This window comes from Nerophis ophidion, linkage group LG29 (genome assembly GCF_033978795.1).
Source record: "Nerophis ophidion isolate RoL-2023_Sa linkage group LG29, RoL_Noph_v1.0, whole genome shotgun sequence".
Lineage (NCBI taxonomy): Eukaryota > Metazoa > Chordata > Actinopteri > Syngnathiformes > Syngnathidae > Nerophis > Nerophis ophidion.
In genome coordinates this window covers 2,449,330-2,461,570 of record NC_084639.1, presented here as the reverse complement: position 1 = coordinate 2,461,570, position 12,241 = coordinate 2,449,330, and the positions used below count along the sequence as shown (strand labels likewise).

General features: G+C 44.0%; 1 protein-coding gene across 2 annotated transcripts in view; it reads left to right on the top strand.

Moving 5' to 3' along the window:
• Positions 1-4,047: 4,047 nt before the first annotated feature.
• LOC133546044 (C-terminal-binding protein 1) overlaps positions 4,048-12,241 on the top strand; it is a 44,471-nt gene continuing 36,277 nt past the window's right edge. The window contains exon 1 of one of the 2 annotated variants that reach the window (XM_061891861.1): positions 4,048-4,318. In XM_061891861.1, the coding sequence (XP_061747845.1) occupies positions 4,279-4,318 (40 nt within the window). In that variant the 5' untranslated portion in view covers positions 4,048-4,278. The remainder of the gene's footprint in view (positions 4,319-12,241) is intronic. The other variant, XM_061891863.1, reaches the window with a different exon arrangement.

Below are 12,241 nucleotides of genomic sequence, written 5' to 3'. Positions count from 1 at the left end.
GGTGCATGTCTTTGGAGGTGTGAGGGGCCTATCCCCAGGTACATGTCTTTGGAGGTGTGAGGGGCCTATCCCCAGGTACATGTCTTTGGAGGTGGGAGGGGCCTATCCCCAGGTGCATGTCTTTGGAGGTGGGAGGGGCCTATCCCCAGGTGCATGTCTTTGGAGGTGTGAGGGGCCTATCCCCAGGTACATGTCTTTGGAGGTGTGAGGGGCCTATCCCCAGGTGCATGTCTTTGGAGGTGGGAGGGGCCTATCCCCAGGTGCATGTCTTTGGAGGTGGGAGGGGCCTATCCCCAGGTGCATGTCTTTGGAGGTGTGAGGGGCCTATCCCCAGGTGCATGTCTTTGGAGGTGGGAGGGGCCTATCCCCAGGTACATGTCTTTGGAGGTGTGAGGGGCCTATCCCCAGGTGCATGTCTTTGGAGGTGGGAGGGGCCTATCCCCAGGTGCATGTCTTTGGAGGTGTGAGGGGCCTATCCCCAGGTGCATGTCTTTGGAGGTGGGAGGGGCCTATCCCCAGGTGCATGTCTTTGGAGGTGTGAGGGGCCTATCCCCAGGTACATGTCTTTGGAGGTGGGAGGGGCCTATCCCCAGGTGCATGTCTTTGGAGGTGTGAGGGGCCTATCCCCAGGTGCATGTCTTTGGAGGTGGGAGGGGCCTATCCCCAGGTGCATGTCTTTGGAGGTGTGAGGGGCCTATCCCCAGGTGCATGTCTTTGGAAGTGGGAGGAGCCTATCCCCAGGTGCATGTCTTTGGAGGTGGGAGGGGCCTATCCCCAGGTGCATGTCTTTGGAGGTGGGAGGAAGCCGGAGTACCCGGAGGGAACCCACACAGTCACTGGGAGGACATGCAAACTCCACACAGAAAGATCCCGAGCCCGGGATTGAACTCAGGACTACTCAAGACCTTCATATTGTGAGGCGCATGCACTAACCCCTGTTCGACCGTGCTGCCTGGGCCAATACAATTTAACAAACGATAAATAAAAATGGACTCTATAATTTTGTTAGTCTCGATATGTGTGTGCCGGCTTTGATGATGTGTGTCCATGTGTGTTTGTTTTCTTCGTCTCTCGCTTACAATCAGGGTGCAAGAGGGTTCACTCTGTGTATCGCTCACAGCACCTGAGCGCATTTGTTTAATAGCAGTATTAAATGAACGGAGTGTGTCCTCTTGTCAGTTATAAACAATCTTTGTGTGTGGAGGCCGGCACTATGTGGTTAATTTCAATCAATCAATCAATCAATGTTTATTTATATAGCCCTAAATCACAAGTATTTCAAAGGGCTGCACAAACCACAACGACATCCGCGGTACAGAGGCCACATAAGGGCAAGGAAAAACTGTCTACAGTGGGATGTCCATGTGAATGACTGTGAAAAACCTTGGAGAGGACCGCATATGTGGGGAAGTGAGAGTCCAGTCCATAGTTGATCTAACATAATAGTGAGAGTCCAGTCCATAGGGGATCTAACAATAGTGTGAGAGTCCAGTCCATAGTTGATCCAACATAATAATGTAAGTCCAGTCCATAGTGGATCTAACATAATAGTGAGGAATCCAGTCCATAGTGGATCCAACATAATAGTGAGAAATCCAGTCCATAGTGGATCCAACATAATAGTGAAAGTCCAGTCCATAGTGGATCTAACATAATATTGTGAAAGTCCAGTCCATAGTGGATCTAACATAATAGTGAGAATCCAGTCCATAGTGGATCTAACATAATAGTGAAAGTCCAGTCCATAGTGGATCTAACATAATAGTGAGAGTCCAGTCCATAGTGGATCTAACATAATAGTGAGAGTCCAGTCCACAGTGGATCTAACATAATAGTGAGAATGCAGTCCATAGTGGATCTAATAGTGAGAATCCAGTCCATAGTGGGTCTAACATAATAGTGAGAGTCCAGTCCATAGTGGATCTAACATAATAGTGAGAATCCAGTCCATAGTGGATCTGACATAATAGTGAAAGTCCAGTCCATAGTGGATCTAACATAATATTGTGAAAGTCCAGTCCATAATGGATCTAACATAATAGTGAAAGTCCAGTCCAAAGTGGATCTAACATAATAGTGAGAGTCCAGTCCATAGTGGATCCAACATAATAGTGGATCTAACATAATAGTGAGAGTCCAGTCCATAGTGGATCTAACATAATATTGTGAAAGTCCAGTCTATAGTGGATCTAGCATAATATTGTGAAAGTCCAGTCCATAGTGGATCTAACATAATACTGAGAAAGTCCAGTCCATAGTGGATCTAACATAATATTGTGAAAGTCCAGTCCATAGTGGATCCAACATAATATTGTGAAAGTCCAGTCCATAGTGGATCTAACATATTGTGAAAGTCCAGTCCAAAGTGGATCTAACATAATAGTGAGAGTCCAGTCCATAGTGGATCTAACATAATATTGTGAAAGTCCAGTCCATAGTGGATCTAGCATAATATTGTGAAAGTCCAGTCCATAGTGGATCTAACATAATACTGAGAAAGTCCAGTCCATAGTGGATCTAACATAATAGTGAGAGTCCAGTCCATAGTGGATCCAACATAATATTGTGAAAGTCCAGTCCATAGTGGATCTAACATATTGTGAAAGTCCAGTCCATAGTGGATCCAACATAATAGTGAGAGTCCAGTCCATAGTGGATCCAACGAGTAGTGAAAGTCCAGTCCATAGTTGATCTAACATAATAGTGAGAGTCCAGTCCATAGTAGATCTAACAAAATATTGTGAAAGTCCAGTCCATAGTGGATCTAACATATTGTGAAAGTCCAGTCCATAGTGGATCTAACATAATAGTGACAGTCCAGTCCATAGTGGATCTAACATAATAGTGAGAATCCAGTCCATAGTGGATCTAACATAATAGTGAGAGTCCAGTCCATAGTGGATCTAACATAATAGTGAGAGTCCAGTCCATAGTGGATCTAACATAATAGTGAGAGTCCAGTCCATAGTGGATCTAACATAATAGTGAGAGTCCAGTCCATAGTGGATCTAACAATAGTGAAAGTCCAGTCCATAGTGGATCTAACATAACATTGAGAGTCTAGTCTATAGTGGATCTAACATAATAGTGAGAGTCTAGTCTATAGTGGGGCCAGCAGGAGACCATCCCAAGCAGAGACAACTCAGCAGCGCAGAGATGTCCCCAACCGGGTGGAACACTCCTCACAGGCGAGTGGTCCACCCCGGGTCCTGACTCTGGACAGCGAACACTTCATCCATGGCCACCAAACCTGTGCCCCTCCTTCCATAAGGGAGAGGGTGGCAGGGCAGAAAAGAAAAGAAACGGCAGATCAACTGGTCTAAAAGGGATTTATTATTTAAAGGCTAGATTTTAAAATGCTTCTACTGAGGTAACATCTCGAACTGTTACCTGGAGGGCATTCCAGAGTACTGGAGCCCCAATAGAAAACCTTCTATAGCCTGCAGACTTTTTTTGGGCTTTGGGAATCACTAATAAGCCGGAGTCCTTTGAACGCAGATTTCTAGCCGGGACATATGGTACAATTTGTGTCTTCTCTTTTTCTTTTTACCCTGAATTTATGTAACTGAATATCGTGAAACACTTTGTTAAAAACATATACTGACACAGACGCAAGTGAGAAAGTCCCACGTTACTTTTTTTTACGACCTCAATGAACTCTAAATGTGTTTCCTTAGAAAGGAAGTGTCAGGAACAAGTTTGTCCTCTTGCGACGACGTCGTAATTGCGTAACTGTTTCGGTTTTTTTTTTTCCCCTCCCCTTTACTTATGCTTCAGGAGACAAAAGATGAGTTTTGGTTGGGGTTAGCTCCTCCCCACACACACACACACACACACACACACACACACACACACACACACACACACACATACACACACACACACACACACACACACACACACACACACACACACACACACACACACACACACTATCTCTTTCACATTGTGGTTCCAGCCCTCCCTTAAATGCAGAAGTACTTGTATTGGCTGTGTGTGCTTTGCTTGTGCCTGACACAGAGGGCGGGAGGGACGGGGAGATCTGCCGTAGCAGAAAGTGGAAAAAAAAAAATAAAAAGGTAGGGAGGGGGTTGAGGCAGATCGAGAGCGGGTAAGCGAGCGAGCGTTGGCGACGGAAGGGAAGGCAGAGAGAGGAGAGGGGGGGAGCACATGTGTATGCTTGTCACCGAGGTAGCTGGCCACGGCCGCCATATGCTGACTGGATTCTTGCTCATGTGTGCTGCGTGAAGACTGCATGCTGGTACCGGGGAACACGCCATGGGAAGCTCACATCTCCTCAACAAAGGCATGCCTCTAGGTAAACAGCGAGCACCCTGCTTTAATGTGTGTGTGTGTGTGTGTGTGTGTGTGCCAATTATTGTGAGCTCCTCCCCTCCCCCTTCTCTCGTTTTCCTCCCCGTGCTTCCTTTAATTCTGCCACACTGTTATTATCGCTTCATCAGTCTCTCGCTCTGCCTTTTCTTCAGCTGCTGCGCGTGCATGTGCGGCGACCAGGCCAACCTCTGCTGAGTCACTAGAGAAAAGCGCTACATAAACAGAATTCGCTCCACCGCTATTAAAGGCCGCTCGAACGTCTCGTTGGCGGCGACAGAAAAGGAGCGGCCTCCTTTTGAAGGCCGTTGAGGACATGACACATATTTCCCTTTCATTGTGCCTTTTTTTTTTTTGCACGCCGAGCCTTGAATAGGGCTTGCACAATACAAACACTCTCAAGTGCAGGACGTGCACACACACACACACACACACACACACACACAGGTGCTACTATGGGCTTGAAAAGACCGTTCTAGAAAAGAGGATGGGAAGGCTGGTAGTAGGGGTGTAGGGACGTGGAGGAGGACGCCGGGATAAAGCCTTCATCCTGCACTGCAAAAAGTCAGTGCTCAAAAACAAGAAAAAAAAATACAACAAAGAGAGGTATTTTATTTGAACTAAGCAAAATTATCTGTCAATAGAACAACAAAATTTGGCTTGTCAAGACTTTCCAAAACAAGTAAAATTAAAGCTGCAAGCAGCGTTGGTCAGGTCTGCCTTTGGCTGCCGCCCCCGCGACTCAAGCCCTGGTCTTAGTCAGACCTACATCAAGGTTTTTGTTTCATGTCTCTAGGACATTCCTAACAGAAGTTAAAAGCAGTTTTGTCTGTGTTTTTTCCTAGGGGGCGCTAAAGCGCAATTTTTATTTTTGGGGTTTGGTTTTTTATTCGATGGCAACTTTTGCCAGTCCTGATGTGTGTGTAAAATTTGGTATGTTTTGAAATATGTTAAGGGGGTCAAATTACAGATCAGCGTTTCTGGATGTTGTTGATAAATAAAATGGGTTGTACTTGTATAGCGCTTTTCTAGCTTCAAGGTACTCAAAGCGCTTTGACACTACTTCCACATTTACCCATTCACACGCACATTCACACACTGATGGAGGGAGCTGCCATGCAAGGCGCCAACCAGCACCCATCAGGAGCAAGGGTGAAGTGTCTTGCTCAGGACACAACGGACGTGACGAAGTTGGTACTAGTTGGGATTTGAACCAGGGACCCTCGGGTTGCGCACGGCCACTCTCCCACTGCGCCACGCCGTCCCTTTCGCCTTGCACTGTAGAGCTTTAACTTGCACTTTGAAGCATTTTAATGGGGTCAAATTATAGTTTAAAGAGGCAAAAATGACATTTTTTAGGAAACTTTGCGCAGGGGTTCTTTGAAGGCGCGTGAAATCAAAACCGGAGCAGTAATCAAAACTCTTTCGAAAACTTTAATCAGAAGGGTTCAAACTCTGTCCTGTGCGAGTTTGAAGCCGAAACGACATACACACTCAGAGGAGATAATGTTTGAAGAAAGGTGACAGGTTTTTACAAAACTTTTGTTTTGAAGGGGTAATTGCCAACTTCCTGTTGATTTTTGCTGAAGGATGTCAACTATTAAAATGTAGGTCTAAGTGAGACCTACATAGATGTTTTTGTTTCATGTCTTTCCGACATTCCTACCGGAAGTTACAAGCAGTTTTGTCTGTGTTTTCTTCCTAGGAGCAGTTTTTTCTGTGTTTTATTCAAAAATTTCGCTAGAGCGCAATTTTTTTTTTTTTTTTTTTTTTTTTTTTTTAATAGATCGCAATTTTCGCCAGTCCTAAAGATTGTGCCAAGTTTGGTGAGTTTTGAAGCATTTTAAGGGGGTCAAAATACAGCGCAAAGAGGCAAAAATAGCATTTTTTGCGAAAATTTTGCTTTGAAGGGATTTTTGCAAAATTTTTGCTGATTTTTGCCCTAGAGAGTAAAATTATGAAATCTAGGTCTAAGTCAGCCCTACATGGAGGTTTTTGTTTCATGTCTGTACGACATTGCTAACGGAAGTTACAAGCAGTCTTTTTTTTTCTTTTTCCTAGGGGGCGCTAGAGCGCATTTTTGATTTTTGGGGTTTGCTTTTTTTATTAGATGGCAATTTTCGCCAGTTCTGATGAGTGTGTGAAGTTTGGTGAGTTTTGAAGCATGTTCAGGGGGTCAAATTACAGTTCAAAGAGGTGGCGGAATAATAATAATAAAACGCTACAGTTTCAATAGGGTCCTTTGGAGTCCTTTTACAATGGGCCTGGCGGACCCTAATTAGCTAACATCAATGAACCCAAAAATACCTTAAAATAAGTATATTCTCACTGATAACAAGTGCACTTTTCTTGGTAGGAAAAAAATGTGCTCAATATGTTGAAAAATATTCTTGAATGAAGTAAATGCTAGTGCCATTATTTTTGACATAATGATATGTGTTCGGCATCATGATTTTTTTTTTCATGCTTGAAAAAAGAAAAAGTAGTTTTATACTTGTGGGTGTCAATGACACAGTTTTGCATCAGTTGATATTCTAGTTTCCAAGCATTTTTTACTCAATATAGGTCATAACATCTCAGCCACAAGCTGTAATATCTTGCTGGGATCATTTAGGACCAAAACCCTTAAAACAAGTAAAACATTCGAACATAAAATCTGCTTAATGAGAAGAATGATCTTATCAGGCAGAAAATAAGAAAATATCACCCTTATTTGAGATATTTCATCTTACTTACATTTCAGTTTTTGCAGCGTGGAGATTGGCATCTGTGATGTCATCAACAGGCTGCGGGCGATGTTGAGGATAAAAGTGGAGGCTCTGATCTTACTCCCTTTTTTTGTTAGCGCTGCATTCTTCTGCAACACCGGGGGGGTCGGAGTCCCACAGCCCTAGAGACCAATCAATCAATCAATGTTTACTTATATAGCCCTAAATCACTAGTGTCTCAAAGGGCTGCACAAACCAGCACGACATCCTCGGTAGGCCCACATAAGGGCAAGGAAAACTCACACCCAGTGGGACGTCGGTGACAATGATGACTATGAGAACCTTGGAGAGGAGGAAAGCAATGGATGTGGAGCGGGTCTAACATGATACTGTGAAAGTTCGATCCATAATGGATCCAACACAGCCGCGAGAGTCCAGTCCAAAGCGGATCCAACACAGCAGCGAGAGTCCCGTTCACAGCGGAGCCAGCAGGAAACCATCCCAAGCGGAGGCGAAGGTCACAGGAAGTCACATCCATCACTTACGGCTCGGAGAGAATCACCACCACCAATCTATAAACACGCCGTTGATCTGCCTTCCACCGAAAGTGAAGCGCGTTTACATTATTTAAGAATATTTTTCAACATATTGAGCAAAAAGGTCTCTTTTTTTTCTACCAAGAAAAGTGCACTTGTTAATAGTACGAATATACTTATTTTAAGGTATTTTGGGGTTCATTGAGGTTAGCTAATTTGACTTGTTTTGGAAAGTCTTGACCAGCCGAATGTTCTTGTTCTACTGGCAGATCATTTTGCTTAGTTCAAATAAAATACCCCTCATTTTTTTTTTCATGTTTATGAACACTGACTTTTTGCAGTGCACAGATCTATAAAGTGAAGTGAATGATAGGCCTACTGAAAGCCACTACTAGCGACCACGCAGTCTGATAGTTTATATATCAATGATGAAATATTAACATTGCAACACATGACAATACGGCCTTTTTAGTTAACTAAATTGCAATTTTAAAATTCGCGCGGAAGTATCATGCTAAAACTTTGTGGTATGATGACGCGTGCACGTGACGTCACGCATTGTAGAGGACATTTTGTTCCAGCACCGTTCACAGCTATTAGTCGTCTGTTTTCATCACATATTTCCACAGTATTCTGGACATCTGTGTTGCTTAATCTTTTGCAATTTGTTCAATGAATAATGGAGACGTCAAAGAAGAAAGCTGTAGGTGGGAAGCGGCCGCCTTTAACAACACAAACACAGCCGGTGTTTCATTGTTTACATTCCCGAAAGATGACGGTGAAGCTTTACTATAGAACAGAGCGGTCAAGCGAACAAGGTTGGATTGGAATTCACACACAAAGTATAGTGTATTATGCAGCGATCATTTCAAAAGATCGTGTTTCGAAGAGGGTCCCTTGCGAAGGGCAGACATGGGCATCGCCACCACCCGTCGACTGGTGCTGAAGAAAGGTGCGGGGTCGACATTCAGGTTGTACAGGTACGACCATATAATCTCACTAAAACACTAGTAACACAATAAGAAAATAAGGGATTTTCGAGAATTATCCTAGTAAATTTGTCTAATAACATCTGAATCGCTCCCACTGTATAGTCTTTTTTTTGCTTTTTTCTAGTCCTTCACTCTCACTTTCCTCATCCACGAATCTTTCATCCTCGCTCAAATTAATGGGGAAATTGTCACTTTCTCGGTCCGAATCGCTCTCGCTGCTGGTGGCCATGATTGTAAACAATGTGAAGATGTGAGGAGCTCCACAACCCGTGACGTCACGCGCACATCGTCTGCTACTTCCGGTACAGACAAGGCTTTTTATCAGCACCAAAAGTTGCGAACTTTATCGTCGATGTTCTCTACTAAATCCTTTCAGCAAAATACGGCAATATCGCGAAATGATCAAGTATGACACACAGAATGGACCTGCTATCCCCGTTTAAATAAGAACATCTCATTTCAGTAGGCCTTTAAATTTATATAGTGCTTTTTCCTCAAGTGCAGGGGTAGGGAACCTATGGCTCTAGAGCCAGATGTGGCTCTTTTGATGACTGCACCTGGCTCTCAGATATAGCTTAGCTGACATTGCTTAACACGATAAGTAATGAATAATTCCGCTGGTAATCACAGTGTCATAAATAACGTTCAAAATACAAAACATTCTCATGCATTTTAATCCATCCATCCGGTTTCTACCGCACCTGTTGAAGAAGTCACGTTAATGGTAAGAAGTATTTCATTTACCGTTGGTTAGCTTCAGAATAACAATGTTATTAAAAAGAATAAGAGACTTGTTATACTCTAAAAATGTTGGTCTTACTTAAAAATTCACGCATTTAGTTGTATTCAGTCTTCAAAAAATTATTATATGGCTCTCATGGAAATACTTTTTTAAATATTTGGCTTGCATGGCTCTCTCCGCCAAAAAGGTTCCCGACCCCTGCTCAAGTGATTCAAAGAGCTTCACATAGTGAAACCCAATATCTAAGTAACAATTAAAGCAGTGTGGGTGGCACTGGGAGCAGGTGGGTAAAGTGTCTTGCCCAAGGACACAACGGCAGTGACTAGGATGGCAGAAGCGGGGATCGAACTTGCAACCCTGAAGTTGCTGGCACGGCCGCTCTACCAACCGAGCTAAACACGCCATTGATCTGCGTTCCACAGAAAGTGAAGCTCGTTCAACCTTTTAGATGGTCTTTTCTGATCCGATGGTTGATTCTGACTTAAAGTCCACTGAGAAGCTGATAAAAGTCCCACTGAGTGACCAATAATACAGGACATTGCTTCACTGGTTCAAAACAGTTTTAGTTATTACTTGATAGTTGTTGTCACGGCGAGGGTCGACTGAAAGCGGTTCGTTCTCCCGGCATGCAACACTGACGGCTGCGGACGAAGGCGTGAAGGTCAGATTCGATTTATTTAACATAAATCACCCAACTACCAAAATATAAGCAAACAACAAAAAGGAAAGCGTGCCTAACACACGTGAAGCTAGGACTTAGCGTAAGCGATGGCATGGAATGAACAAAACCTACGTGGCATAAACATGACGCAAACAAAGAAGCTAGGACGAGTGATCAACAAAGGAAGGCTTAAATAGTGAAGTGAAGTGAATTATATTTATATAGCGCTTTTTCTCTAGTGACTCAAAGCGCTTTACATAGTGAAACCCAATATCTAAGTTACATTCAAACCAGTGTGGGTGGCACTGGGAGCAGGTGGGTAAAGTGTCTTGCCCAAGGACACAACGGCAGTGACTAGGATGGCAGAAGCGGGGATCGAACTTGCAACCCTGAAGTTGCTGGCACGGCCGCTCTACCAACCGAGCTAAACACGCCATTGATCTGCGTTCCACAGAAAGTGAAGCTCGTTCAACCTTTTAGATGGTCTTTTCTGATCCGATGGTTGATTCTGACTTAAAGTCCACTGAGAAGCTGATAAAAGTCCCACTGAGTGACCAATAATACAGGACATTGCTTCACTGGTTCAAAACAGTTTTAGTTATTACTTGATAGTTGTTGTCACGGCGAGGGTCGACTGAAAGCGGTTCGTTCTCCCGGCATGCAACACTGACGGCTGCGGACGAAGGCGTGAAGGTCAGATTCGATTTATTTAACATAAATCACCCAACTACCAAAATATAAGCAAACAACAAAAAGGAAAGCGTGCCTAACACACGTGAAGCTAGGACTTAGCGTAAGCGATGGCATGGAATGAACAAAACTTACGTGGCATAAACATGACGCAAACAAAGAAGCTAGGACGAGTGATCAACGAAGGAAGGCTTAAATAGTGAAGTGAAGTGAATTATATTTATATAGCGCTTTTTCTCTAGTGACTCAAAGCGCTTTACATAGTGAAACGCAATATCTAAGTTACATTCAAACCAGTGTGGGTGGCACTGGGAGCAGGTGGGTAAAGTGTCTTGCCCAAGGACACAACGGCAGTGACTAGGATGGCAGAAGCGGGGATCGAACTTGCAACCCTGAAGTTGCTGGCACGGCCGCTCTACCAACCGAGCTAAACACGCCATTGATCTGCGTTCCACAGAAAGTGAAGCTCGTTCAACCTTTTAGATGGTCTTTTCTGATCCGATGGTTAATTCTGACTTAAAGTCCAATGAGAAGCTGATAAAAGTCCCACTGAGTGACCAATAATACAGGACATTGCTTCACTGGTTCAAAACAGTTTTAGTTATTACTTGATAGTTGTTGTCACGGCGAGGGTCGACTGAAAGCGGTTCGTTCTCCCGGAATGCAACACTGACGGCTGCGGACGAAGGCGTGAAGGTCAGATTCGATTTATTTAACATAAATCACCCAACTACCAAAATATAAGCAAACAACAAAAAGGAAAGCGTGCCTAACACACGTGAAGCTAGGACTTAGCGTAAGCGATGGCATGGAATGAACAAAACTTACGTGGCATAAACATGACGCAAACAAAGAAGCTAGGACGAGTGATCAACGAAGGAAGGCTTAAATAGTGAAGTGAAGTGAATTATATTTATATAGCGCTTTTTCTCTAGTGACTCAAAGCGCTTTACATAGTGAAACGCAATATCTAAGTTACATTCAAACCAGTGTGGGTGGCACTGGAAGCAGGTGGGTAAAGTGTCTTGCCCAAGGACACAACGGCAGTGACTAGGTTGGCAAAAGCGGGAATCGAACCTGCAACCCTCAAGTTGCTGGCACGGCCACTCTACCAACCGAGCTAAACCGCCAAGTGTCTCTTGATTACAAACAGGTGTGTCCCAGAACCAAGAGGCAGGTGAAAATCACAAGTAACCATGGTGACTAAACTCAGGAGGTGCACAAACAGGAACTAAAGGAGTCCAAAGCAAACAGAAAAGAACAGAAACATAATCCAGACCACCGATCATGACACTAGTAGGGCTGGCTTAGCGTTTTCATAGTTCAGACTCATTAGATTTCGCTTCCTCAATGGGAAACATTTTTATTTTGTATGCTAGCATGTAGGCTAGCAAGAACACAGCTAATGGGGATCCCCACAAATGCACTGCAGAAAGTGAAATCTAGGTTGATTGGCAACACTAAATGGGCCCTAGTGTGTGAATGTTGTCTGTCTATCTGTGTTGGCCCTGCGATGAGGTGGCGACTTGTCCAGGGTGTACCCTGCCTTCCGCCCGATTGTAGCTGAGATAGGCGCCAGC